The sequence below is a fragment of the Eschscholzia californica genome, unplaced genomic scaffold (assembly GCF_041429995.1).
Source record: "Eschscholzia californica isolate CP2 unplaced genomic scaffold, dmEscCali1.0.p SCAF_1, whole genome shotgun sequence".
Lineage (NCBI taxonomy): Eukaryota > Viridiplantae > Streptophyta > Magnoliopsida > Ranunculales > Papaveraceae > Eschscholzia > Eschscholzia californica.
The window spans coordinates 40,329,701-40,343,399 of record NW_028238198.1 but is presented as its reverse complement, the minus strand read 5'-3'; the positions used below and the strand labels follow the sequence as shown (position 1 = coordinate 40,343,399).

At 34.4% G+C, this 13,699-nt stretch overlaps 1 protein-coding gene across 5 annotated transcripts; it reads left to right on the top strand.

Annotated features, from left to right (window-relative positions):
- The first annotated feature begins 9,020 nt into the window (after nucleotides 1-9,020).
- LOC147566808 (IQ domain-containing protein IQM2-like) lies at nucleotides 9,021-13,000 on the top strand. Of its 5 annotated transcripts, none has more exons than XM_086653359.1 (10): nucleotides 9,147-9,578; nucleotides 10,093-10,188; nucleotides 10,261-10,690; nucleotides 10,773-10,887; nucleotides 10,965-11,030; nucleotides 11,150-11,238; nucleotides 11,334-11,424; nucleotides 11,516-11,755; nucleotides 11,849-11,950; nucleotides 12,070-13,000. In XM_086653359.1, the coding sequence occupies exons 3-10, from the start codon at nucleotides 10,401-10,403 to the stop codon at nucleotides 12,769-12,771; spliced, it is 1,695 nt and encodes a 564-aa protein (XP_086509485.1). In that variant the 5' UTR covers nucleotides 9,147-9,578; nucleotides 10,093-10,188; nucleotides 10,261-10,400; the 3' UTR covers nucleotides 12,772-13,000. The 5 variants fall into 5 exon arrangements, with proteins under 5 accessions (XP_086509483.1, XP_086509485.1, XP_086509487.1 ...); XM_086653361.1 differs by lacking the exon at nucleotides 9,147-9,578 and adding an exon at nucleotides 9,582-9,638; XM_086653357.1 differs by having other exon boundaries at nucleotides 9,021-9,578; nucleotides 10,093-10,690.
- The last annotated feature ends 699 nt before the right edge of the window (nucleotides 13,001-13,699 follow it).

Genomic DNA, 13,699 nt, shown 5'->3' with positions numbered 1-13,699 from the left:
ATCAAAGTAATATTAAAAAATAGTTACTCCTTTGGCGATATTAAAAAATAATATATTTTTATAAATTATAACAAGAATTTTTAAAACAAAATATATTTTTACTAAAAAGTCTTTTCACGATAGATAAATTCTCTCTTCTCTCCACAAACGAAAGATATTTTTCGGGAAAATCTAAAGCAATGTCCTTTGTTGTTCGGCAATGCTGTTGAAAGCCGGCGTTTTAGGAAATAAGATTATTTTTACAGAATTTTAAAGTAAGATTATAAATTTTGACAAATTTTTCGGGGTGCAAAATTTTAAAAGGAAACAAATTATCTTCTTATTCCTCCCCCATCTCTTACCACCAACACCACCATTTTTTTACCTTTTTTTTCCTTCTAATCTCCTTCTACCACCATTTTTTACTTTTATAATTTATCTCCTCTTTTGATGTCAGTTCTCAAAGGGTACACTGTCAGTTGTTACGAAGGAAGTGGATTTTGAGTTTCTCATTTTGATGACTATTAGAATAAGTCATATAGTCCCACATAGTACAATTGATAAAACTTATTTTTTGTAAAAATATTTATAAGGATCTTATGTAATTGCTCGAAATATCAAGTGAATTCAATACATTTCTCTTTTCTTTCATGGTATAAGAGCCTAGGCTTTCTTTTAAGATAGTTAATCAAAGTCTTCCGCTTACCGGCGGCGGTAGCCTCATTAATGGCTATCGTATGTCGGATTTTCACCAGAGCTTTTCTTTTATGTCTCTATTTTAGTTTTCATTCAATAAGAGTAGTTCACTTCTGTTGTTAAAATCTAGTCATTATTCAATACTCTTCTCAATTGTATTTGATAGTGGTTGAGATAAATTCTACATCAAATCAGATTCCAGATCCAAATCTAGTAATATCTGTTAGTATTTTTAATACTAATGACTAATGTGGACTAATATATGTATTAATTACATAATACATGTTATTTCACTTAAGGGTCCCAAAAGGTGATCTAATTGATTTATACATTATGGACCATAAAATATCAGTTTGAAGTGTGGGGAGCGTATTAGCAATATGTCATGTGTAGAGCCCTCAAAAGTAATTATCAAAGAATAATGGGCTCTTTAATAATTACTTGGGTAACTGCTAGTAACTTCCTAGGCAGTTCCCATATTATTCAGGGCAAATCCCTAAACCAGAGAAGAGAGACGTGATTTTCCCAACTCCCATTTTTGAGAAATCAGAAACAACGTCCATTCTCAAGGTTTAGAAGATATTGTCCAAATCTTAGGGTTGACAAGGAAATCTACTGTATCTTCAAGTATCTTCAAGCTATGGATTCGGGTAAGTACCAGAAACCTTTTACATCTCTTTAATTCATCAAATAGAGATCTTGGTTTAATTTCATTATTGTGGTTTGTTATTTATATGCATAAGTAATGAATTTTCCATCAATATCAAGTAGTTTTATTTCTGATTTAGGTTTTAAACTTGGCCCTTCATCACCAATTCCAAAGTCAGAAAGTGAACAATCAATAATTTTTCCTCTCTTCATCTTTTATTAATGGTCGATTTTTTTTCTTCATTCTTCATTTTGAATCAGTCATTGGAGTTATAAAGTAAGGAATATTGTTGAAAATATGATGGTGTATTTGTTCATACTTCATTTTTCTCATAGTTTTTATATCCAAGTTGAGAAAACTCATACTTTTTTTTTGTTGAAAGTTAAACTTTTGTTTTGTTAGTTAGTTACTTTGTTCGCATAGTTTTCAATCAAATCAAATGAGGAGGAGATCAGAAAAAAGTATAAAGAAACAAATAAACAAAAATGAGAAAAAATCAAGAATGATGATTGTTAGAGTTTGACAAAAAATAAGATTAAGTAGATTCAAGGGCCTTAATTTTATTAGGTTGATAATGTCGGAGTAGAAATCATGTGTGAGGGTTATTAAAGACAAGGGAGGTGAAATTCCAAACAGAACCGAACAATGATTAGTAACTGAGTAGAAAATTACAACGTATGGAATCATGAAAGAGTATATACAGGATGAGGGAGTGGCATCCAAGATCAGAGCCAACCATACCTAGAAATTTCTATGGATGGGTCCAAAACCGAGCTAGTTTGGGACCGAAAAAACTAAGAGGGGAGAGAATGAAGGAGGAGAAGTGAGAGGGAGAGGAAGGAAGAGAGTGAAATAATTGCGGTGATAGTAGTTGAAGGTGGTGGACGGAGAAAAAAAAAATTAAAGGTGACTGACGATGGTCGTTTGTTGACGGTCATTACCAGAGTGGACAAAATGGTGATGGAGTTGGGAGAACAAAATGAAAAGGCAAAAAAATTCACTCGAAGTTATTTATCCATAACATTTAGAAAGTAAATTGGTAAACTTTGACAAAGTCTTTACACTCAGAAGATATTCTTGTTTTCCCAAATCACTGGTCATGCTAAAAAAAGGGCAATGCGCATTTGAGTTTGACCTCATGGCACAATTGACTCGATCAATGGGTTAAGTTAAATTTAACTTAACTAATTCTCCATCTTCTTCACCTCCAATCTCCAATCATCTCTGCCTCTCGCCATCTTATCCTTCTTTTCCATCAAGAAATTGTCGGTCGATAGAGTCTCACTCAAAGATGAAGAAGAATAATACAACACCTTAAAGTTTTTATATATGCTTAATAAAATATTAAAATACTATATTATATACTAGGACGAATACTAGGACAAAACTGGCAGGATAGTAGCCATAAATCCGATAGTCGGCCCATTAGAATGTTTGTAATAAAAAAGTGTAAACCAGTGTACTTTTTCTTTTGGTTTGCATGAAGCATGGACAGGCATCGACGGTGAAGTGTCTGTCAAATTATTTAATAGTAATTTGTACGATACTTTCCGACACCGTTTCATTTCTTAACTCGGCAATTAAGAAGTGCTTTTTAGTGTTTCAGTGGGCTACATTTTGCTAGTCTTTAACGCGCATGGAGATTTAGTTTGACAAAACCTTTCTTCGACAACTTTTTCTTGAAAATGAAATGACCTAAGTTTACTCAAATTTTTCCATTTTGTTATTTTTAGTGAAGTGTAAAGATAACCTTTTGACATTTTCATTTAGAGTTATATGAATGTCTGATCGTCCTAGCATATATTCTTCCAGCATATGTTAAAGTTTTTTATTTACTTCTTTTTAACTTTTTGAAGTTTGGGATGTTGGTTTTCCAAAAATTATTCATTTTAGTATTGATGATGTTAAATATTAGCTATTTCGATTCTCATTCAGTATCGATCAAAGTCATAGTCGATCCACCTCCACATATTCCGGTTAGTACTAGTAGTTTTTTTTTTGTTGAACGGTTAGTACTAGTAGTTACTCTGATGAAAGTTAGTTGGGGTGGGGGTGGTGTACTTCCAAAGCACTCCTACGAACTAGTCATTGGTGAACAAGTATGAAAATAGAAGTTTCACTCATGTGGGTAGAGGAAGTTTTTTGCAATTTTAGCCGTTATCATACTATTTTGACCTAATAATACGTCATTGGGTCATATTATTTTATGGCCTACATTTGTTGTTACAAGGTATCGATGCATCATGAAGATGTGATAAGCACGATAACCACCCGAGTTAAGTTTATAATGAAAGAGGTTTAGAGCCCAACAACATGAAATAGGTCTAAAATCCAACATATTTATTACATTATTTATACTTTTTAATAATCCAAGTTCAATAATCATGAATTTCATTTTTCTTGAGAATCGAACTGAAGATGAGATAAGCACGATAACCGTCGGAGTTAAGTTTATAATGAAGGTTTAGAGCCCAACAACATGAATTAGGTCTAAAACCCGACATATTTATTACATTATTTATACTTTTTAATAATCCAAGTTTAATAATCATGAATTTCATTTTCCATGAGAATCGAACTTAAGACTTCCAGGTTTTTGAAATTAATGTCAACACTTTGAACCATTTGAACAACCAAGTGTTGCCTGGCCCTTTGCCCTATGAGACATGTATGATAAGCGGTGCACAAAAGTGTACACATTGGAGTACTTCAAACATTTTTGAGTTAATTCCTATATGGCCCCCTACTTTGTGACCAGCTTTTTTTATGGCCCCCTTTTTTTCGTAAATTCAAATATGGCCCCCTATTTTCATGGAAATGTCCTAACTACCCTTCCTTTAAATCTTTTTTCGAAATAAAATCAAAGAAACAAACATAATTCCACCTCACTTCCCTCTCCACCACTTAGCTCTCTCCACCTCACCTCTCTTCCCAAATCATCTTTCTCTCTCTCCAACTCACCTCTCTCTCTCTCCACCTCACTCTATCTTCTCCGATGAAGGTCGTCGGCCGGAAAATTTTACGGCCGGCGACCTTCAACCTAAAAAAAAAATAATTTTTTTTTTTTTTTACTCTCATCTCCCTCTCTCTCTAAAAACTCCGGCGAATGGGGTTTCCTTCGCCGGAGTACGGGTCTGTTGAAGAACAGACCAGATCTGGTCTGTTGAAGAACAGACCGGAACTGGTCTGTTGAAGAACAGACCAGATCACTCCGGCGAAGGGAACCACCTTCGCCGGAGTTTTTAGAGAGAGAGAGAGATGAGAGGCGACCTTCATCGGAGAAGATAGAGTGAGGTGGAGAGAGAGAGAGGTGAGGTGGAGAGAGAAAAAGGTGAGTTGGAGAGAGAGAAAGATGATTTGGGAAGAGAGGTGAGGTGGAGAGAGATAAGTGGTGGAGAGGGAAGTGAGGTGGAATTATGTTTGTTTTTTTTATTTTATTTTGAAAAAAGATTTAAAGGAAGGGTAGTTAGGACATTTCCATGAAAATAGGGGGTCATATTTGAATTTACGAAAAAAAGAGGGTCATAAAGGAAGCTGGTCACAAAGTTGGGGGCCATATAGGAATTAACTCAACATTTTTTTAGTAGGCATTACTCATTAGGGTATTTTAGTGGTCTTTCGGCCACTAGTCCAATTTCTTTTTGTCCAAACAATAATTTTTCAAATCTAAGATGAACCATAATTTGACTCATTTTGTTTCGCACTTTTGGTCCTCATGGAACATTTTGTTTATTAGAAATATATCCGTTAGATATTAAAAAAAAAGTGCAATTTTGGCTGAAATTTTGGGGTAAGTCCAAAGTTCCAGACGTATGAAGTGGTCTTGATTATTGTAAGTGGGCCGAAATTAAGTTTATTAATATAGAGGCTTGGTGGTTAAGCCAAGTAATTTCACTTGGAGTTCACTCGAAAATGACAAAATTGATGGTGATATATCCTTTGACCAAGCTATTTGTTTTAGTTTCCTGAACCTAACCACATTAAATTAATGTTATCCAACGATACATCTAATACTATTGTTTTACTCAGTAACACCTTTTGACCAACTCATTTGCAAAACAACAAATTATTGTGTTTTAGAATTGGGCAACATCGAATTCATTTTTTTAAATTTGTGTCGTAAGAAAAAGAAATTGTTAAAGATTTGAAAGAGATTGCTACCGCTTCTGTTTTTCTCTTAATTAATTGAAATAATTAATTCGTTTCTGAAATTTTTCTAAAGTGCAATCAAGAAATGTTAACTTTAAAAAACAAAATTGGGTAAAACACAAGAGTTACACGACAAGAATTGTAGTATTAAGTCAATGGCAACTTTAAATTCATTTCTACATACTAACCATTTGATTATATCGAACAATTGGAATATTTTATTTTGTTGTTCAAGATAATATGACTCCAACATATGTCATTGTGACCGTCATCTTCATCAAATTGATACCTATAGTACCATATTGTTAGTATTTAACTACTAAAGGTCATCACGTTATGTTGTATGTTAGTTTTATATATATATATATATATATATATATATATATATATATATATATATATTCTGTTCTCATGTAAATGTTTTTATGTCAAAAACAAGATAAGATCATACGTTCAACAGAAAAAAGGTAGACATCGCATATGATGATTTAGGATCCTTTCACTTTGGTCTTATAGTGTTGAATATCGAAGTACATATAATTGGAACCAACTTTTTACATTATCCTTTTCTAAGATTAAGCACGTATAATTGAGACCAAATCTTTTAGACATTAAAATAGGCACACCCTCAACCCCAATAACTAGTCAAATACTGATCTTTGGTCACCAACCCTATTTAATATGACTATTTCAATATCCTCACATCAGTTGTGTACCATACGAGAAAGGCTACTTCATCCCATCCTATTCTTACACTTCCTTTACACTTGTCTATGTAAGGGAGCACAAATTTTCTGCTCATCTAAATATCTAATAATCTAATTATCCTTACAAAATATCACAGGCTTGATCCAAATTCAAGATTAGGGTTTTAAAGGGGTGGGTCCAGTTCTTACCAGAGATGAATGTGCTTTCTGTCTCTCATGGCTCTCCAACCTCCATGCCTGCACCCAACCCTAACACTCACCCACACTACCCATGCCATCAAGATAATAATAAATTAATGACAAGATGTGCTTCTTGGATGAGATCAAGAAATTTGGTGAATTATTTGGTCCCAAATAAATTTTTATTAATTTTTGCTATTATAAAAGGGCACTTTAGGGTTTAGACTTTGAAGACGAATAATACTCAAAATGGTCCTCTAAAGATAACAAACTTTTGATAGGGTGTTCTTTCATATTTTTTTGTTTTCAACTTTAACGATTGACTTTCTTTTTTCATGTTCTCCTTTCTATTCAAAGGTATAGCCCTTCATATTCATATCCTCTTTCGTGTGTTCACCGAAAAAAAAGTCGTTGGCAAATATCTGACCAACTGTCTATCGACGATCCATCAAAAACGAATTCCGTTTTCTTATTTCTTTGCTCCGGCAAGCAACCACCAACACTTTTTATCTCTTCTTCCCTTTCTCGCTCTTGTTCCTCTTCTTTCTCATCTTTTATCTTTGTAGTTGTTGTTCCTATCATATCCCAAACGTATCTAGGATTTTGTAGCGACTAAAACTCAGAAGAAGGTCGCGTGGGATCTCAACCACAAACAGGTTTCGTCTGGAAATCTGGACGTAGTTTGTCTTGGAAGTCTAGACCCAAATGAAATTCATTATGGATACTAAAGCCTAGACGAAATTCTTTTCCCATACGAGATTTGTTTGGGTTAGATCCCAACCAAACTTCTTTGGGACTAGACGGTTTCCTCCCAAATCTCATACTCGGGGATTTGGGAGGAAGAACAACTAGAGAGAGGAAGAGAAGATAAAGAGGATAAGAAGAGAGAAAGAAGATGGAGAAAATGTGGTGGAAGTGGTGCTCGGCCGACGATGGCTTGCCTATAAAAACTTCCCAAAGATTAATTAACACGAAGAGATGTTGGTTTTCTTTATCTTGTAATTGTAATCTTATTCCAAAATATAATTTCTAAATGTCAGCAGCAAGTATGGTGTATGGTTATAGATGATTTGATTAACTACATGCACAAACTATTTTTTTTTTCACGGTAATCTTATTGCTATGTATTAGAAACCCTAAGTTCATAAGCTAGAAAAGATTTGAGTAGTAAATGAGTTTGTATTATTACTTAAAACACAAGATTACATCTCTGCTCTATTTATAGAGTTTATAGAGTTTGTTATAGAGAGAGAAGATAGGAGACAAAGTCTGTTATGTTTAGCTAACAGTAAAGGAGTGCCTATAGACACTCATAAGAGAATTAACCAAAATTATACTAACACTTCAATTACACCATCGTCTTCTCTAACATTCCCCCTCAATCTGAGGCAGAGTGTCGAAGCATAAGATTGGAGAGAAGATGAGAGTAAAGTGGATCAGACAATCCCTTTGTGAAAACATCAGCAAGCTGAGCTGAAGAAGGAATAAAGTCCACACGAATGACACCAGTAGCAACCAATTCTCTAACAAAATGATAATCTATTTCAACATGCTTGGTGCGAGCATGGAAAACAGGATTCATAGCCAAATGTTTTGCTCCCATATTGTCAAAACATAGGAAATCCATAATCATAATCAATGAGAAGTCCTCAGAATCATAATCAATGAGATTTGACTTCTTAAGTTTATCAAGAATGCCTTTGGATGTGTGGCCCAATCTCTTGTCCCAAAGAGTGGGAGAAGCAACTATAGTAGCAGATAAAGCCTCAATTTGAGGCTTGCTCAGTGTATCAAATTCAATAGGATATAGATTATTCACCATAGGACCTTGAGTAAGAGTAATGTGAGATAAAAGATCTTTAATACTATACCCCCAAGGATAGAACTCAACTGAACAACTGTTGTCCATGGTGAATTTAGATATGGATAGTAAATTCTTTGTCAAGTTAGGCACTAGAAGTATGTTATTAAGATCATAGGGAACATCTGAGTGTACAACCTTAGTATTACCACAACTCTTAATTGGAATAGATGTACCACTTCCTACCATGACAGATTCACCACCATTGTATGGTTTAGGAGAAGTAATCATATCTCTATCATTTGTCATATGGCTAGAAGCCCCAGTATCAGCTAACCATCTCTTAGGTTTAGCAAAACTAGAAGAGCTTGCTACAAAACACTCATTATGTGTAGCAAAATTACATTCCTCTTGTGTGTGTTGGGAATCATTGTTATGTGAGGTTTCTGCATCTGAATTATCTAAGTGTAAACCAGCAAATTCATTAGAAGCTGAATTTCGAGATGGAGCATACCTGAATCTGCATTTGCTGGCTTGATGACCCCATTTGTGACAAATACCACAAGGAATGGTTGAAAAATCAAAATTCATAGCCTTTTGATTATATAATTGTTGTTGATTTTGTTGACAATTACACCATCGTCTTCTCTAACACTATGGTTAGTCGATCGTCTATAAGTCGACCACAAACCATCTGTTTGAAAAGGGAAATAACATAGAGTAAAAGTTAAGTGATGAATAATAAGTATCGGAGGCTATTTGGAATATGAACAAATACCGGGGACAAATATTCAAGTTGGTCACTTCTCTTTCTATAAATGAACAGAAAGATAAGCAGAAAAAATGAAGAGTTAAAGTTAACTGATGAATAATAAGTATGGGAGGCTATATGGAATACTGAACAAATATGGGGGACAAATTGGAGTTAACCCAAAAGAAATACTATATGTCTTTGAGCAACATAGCTTGGGCCAAATTTCCCTATGCTTTGGAATTTGACAATGTGAAATATATTACTTCTCCCCATTGTCTTCAATAGTCAAAAACACGTGGTAGGATGGACTGCCAATCTGTTAACTGTTCTTTCTCCCTCTTCCTTCCTTCTCTCTTCTTTCTCTTTCTCTCTCTCTCTCTCTCTCTCTCTCTCTCTCTCTCTAAAATGGCATGTATAAATAGAGGATGTCTAAGATTAGCTAATGCAACCATCTTTTACTTTCTTCTGGAAAAAACTAATAAGCTTTCTACTAGAAACAATAAAACCTACTCTGTAACCAAACAACCTCTCTTCTCTCTCTCTCTCTTCCATTATATTCGGATTCCCTCACACTGGTACCCATCTTCCATACAATCTCTCTCTACCTTCAGTTTCATCAAACCCCAATCTTCCTTTTTCTCTCTACCTCCCAAATCCTAAAAGGTAAGAGAGAGAGAGATATTATCCACATTTTTAATGTCTTAACATGTTATTTTGGTTATGGTAAATGTGTTCTTTCTGTTTTCTTCTTTCAATGAAGTTCATAGATAGATGAATAAGCAAAATGGGTGTTTCTAAATTGTTGATTTAACATTGTTCATTGATTTTTAGACATGGGTTCTCTTAACATGTTCATTTTCTGCTTATATGTTGATAAAATTTTAGAATTTGTTTCCTTTTTTCTTCTTTTTCTTAAGAATGAGTGCCAAGTGTTTGATGATTTTTTTCTCATGAAATTTGATTAGAATAAGAACTGGGTCTTGTATGGGATTTTTGTATCTCTATTTGGTTTAATTTGACAGTCTTGCTTGATTCTTTGAAGGATAGATAGATAGAGTTTTAAATCAATATTGTTTATTATATTCATGACCTCATTGATTAATGCTATATAGATTGGTTTCTATTTGTATAATTTGATTATAGTAATTTACCCATTTCTCTGTTTGATTGTTTAAAGGGATTAGGAGATCTTTCTCCAAAGGGTTGAGACTCCATTAAAGATCTTGTTGAGCTGAAGAAACTTTGGTCATTTCATCTGCTAATAAAATATTCAGTAAGAAATATATCTCTTTAAAACAAATGGGAATATCTTTTTCATGTCCTGGAGCTGATTATGATACTTTAGATGAAGGTTATGAAGCTGTTACTGTGAGATCTATCAGTTTCGACGATGATGATGACGACATAAAAACAACTCTTCGATCTGTTAGTTTTAAAGAAAGAGATTCAGAACCCACAATTCTGAAATCAGTTGGCTCTGGAAATATGATATATGAAGGATCAGTCAGTTTGCAAACTAGGGATATGGATAAAATGATATCTATGAAATCTCCTTCATCAGATATTGGGAACAATATGGTTATCAAATTGAATAACAAGGATATGATTAACCCATATTCTGATTCGGATAGCTCTACCAAAACTATTTCCTCCTCCCCAATATTGGATTCAGGCATTCCCAAACATGAAGCTGCACTGAAATTACAGAAGGTTTATAAAAGTTTCCGGACAAGGAGAAAGCTTGCAGATTGTGCCGTTCTTGTCGAACACGGATGGTGAGTTTTCTATAAAACTAGTAAACTTTTATTTTTGTAGAGTTTTGCTCGAAATCTGATGGGTTTTTTTTCCATTTATTAGGTGGAAATTGTTGGATTTTGCTGAATTAAAACGAAGTTCAGTTTCGTTTTTTGACATTGAGAGGCACGAAACTGCAATATCTCGATGGTCAAGAGCAAGAACCAGAGCTGCAAAGGTAATATAGTAAACCTATCAAAATGGTTTGTTAATAAGTAAATTTCAAGTGGGTAAAATTTGTTTTCTCATTTGCAGGTCGGAAAAGGTTTGTCGAAGGACGATAAGGCTCAAAAACTTGCTTTACAGCATTGGCTTGAAGCGGTAAGCATTGACTTCGTCTCTCGTTAGATGTTGTCACTAATTTGAAATATATAGACATTTAATAGTAGCTTAAATTGATGGATAGTATGTTTATCAATGTTTTTTTTTTGTTCGAGAAGATTGATCCACGACATCGTTATGGTCATAACCTTCACTTCTATTACGTTACTTGGCTCCGTTGTGATAGTAGACAACCTTTCTTCTACTGGTAGGTTCATCGAGAAACATTTCTTACTTTAATTGAAATATTTATTTGGTGAACATTACGTATTTACTATAAATTATTTATATTTTGATACACAGGCTTGATGTAGGAGACGGGAGAGAAATCAATCTTGTAGATAAATGCCCTCGATCAAGGCTTCAACAACAATGCATCAAGTATCTCGGCCCGGTGAGCTCCATTTTCCTCTTTGATCACTATTTTTGTTTCTCCAAAACTGTATTTGTGTGCTTACTAGGCAAAATATTTGTTGAATTTGCAGATTGAAAGGCAGAAGTATGAAGTTATAGTGAATGATGGGAAATTCATATACAGGCAGAGTGGGGATCTTGTTGACACATCTCAAGGATCGAACAATTCTAAGTGGATTTTCGTTCTTAGTACATCCAAGACCTTGTATGTTGGGCAGAAAAAGAAAGGAACATTTCAACATTCAAGCTTTTTGGCAGGAGGAGCCACTTCCGCTGCTGGGAGAGTAGTCGTCGAAGATGGTATACTAAAGGTATAAAACAAAAACATTATCTTATAGTGATTTATCGTTGAACTATTTTGGTTATAAGCTTTTTTTAATAATGGTTTTCGTGAATTTGGATAGGCGGTTTGGCCTCATAGTGGACATTATCGGCCTACTGAACAAAACTTCCAAGATTTCATTTCATTCCTAGAGGAACAGAATGTCGATCTCACCAATGTTAAGGTAAGCATCACTCTTCTTGTCTTTTTCTCGTATTGAAGTTCAAGATAATCATTTGAAAGAAGAAAAACAAAAATGTAACATGTGAACTTATTCGAGATTCTATTTTCTGTTGAATTTAGACAACTCCTACCGATGAGGACGAGAATCCTACACTTCATGGAACTACCCACAATAGGAACAATTCAGCAGACGAGTACTTGATTAAAGATGTGAACGACTTGGAGTCAGAAGAAAGTAACTTTTACGACTTGAATAATGAGAAAACTGATGTTGATAAACAGACTGATGGTACTGAACCTCAACCCCACTCGAAGCGGTCTGAACGGTTCAGCCAAAAGCTAAGTAATCTCGCAATACCAAATAGAGTTGATTTGTTTCTAAATACAAACCTTGAACCGAGTTTTAGCCGCTTCTCCATGGGATCTCCAACTGTTGGTTATGAGACTGCAGATGAAACATTTGAGGATGATAAAGTTTATGTGGTTCCGAAGAGTAGTTTGCACAAAACAGATCCAGAAGAATCAGACGAGGAAGAAGAAGAAATCATACCGAAAGAATCCATACTTCATAGGATCAATTCGAAGAAAGACATGCAGTCATACCAATTAGGGCAACAATTATCATTCAAATGGACAACAGGAGCTGGCCCTCGAATCGGTTGTGTGAGGGATTACCCGTCCGGACTTCAATTCCGTGCTCTGGAGCAAGTGAATTTGTCTCCAAGACCTGCTGGGAAAACAGGCCTCACCCCCAAACCAACATCATCTCCTGCCATTTTTGGAAGGACAGCAAATTCAACCCCAAGAACAAATTTAAGATAAGAACCCAAGTATTTGATTCATCCATTCTTTCCTGCAGTTCAGAAAGTTATATAGGAAAATTATTTCATTCTTTTATATCATTACATATTATTTTTTTCCTTGCAGTAGATTCAATAGTGAAATTATGAGTTGAACATTGTAAAATTTTGTTGGGGTTTTATGCCCCTTTAAGAATAGCTTTTTTTTTATTCTCTACAAGATTATATAACAATGATTTCCAATTTATTTACTTTTCTAGTAGATCTTGTAATGAATCATGAATTGAAATTTGTAAGGGTTTATTAGGTGTCATTGTATAGGTTTTAAGGGTTTTTTGGGTTCTGTGGGTGTCATTGTAGAGGTTTTTATGCCCTTTAGTTTGTGTGTGAGGGAGGTAAAAACAGAATCAATATGGGTAAGGTAAGTCTGTTTTTTTTATTTCATCAAAGTGATGATTCCTCGTGTAAATACACAAATGAAACACTAATATGTTAATTGTCTAGTCATGTAAAATAAGAAAATTGTTAAGTTTGTGGTCATCCAACACAAATTATTCTCACACGCCCCCTCACGTGTGGCGTTTTTTGAGCTTAATACGTGTGTTTTTTTTTTACGGGTGACGTGGAACAAGTGTGGTTTTTAAGCCTATCACGTGTAGTCCTAGCTCTGATACCATGTTAAGTTTGTAGTCATCCAACTCAAAACTGATTGGCAATGAGTGGAGAGGACCTATACTTTATATTCTTGGTTACTAGTTACCCATTCTCTCATGTGGGACTATTCTCACAAAAATAAATCAGTATAATCATTCATGTTTTGTTTATGAAGTAAGATAACAAAGTCATGCAAAATCTGATTCCTTAGGTGAAACCCAAAAAGACGGTTCCATGCAAGGTGAATCCAAATTTGGACTTCGAAAGAATTTTGTATTAATATTGGACTTATATGC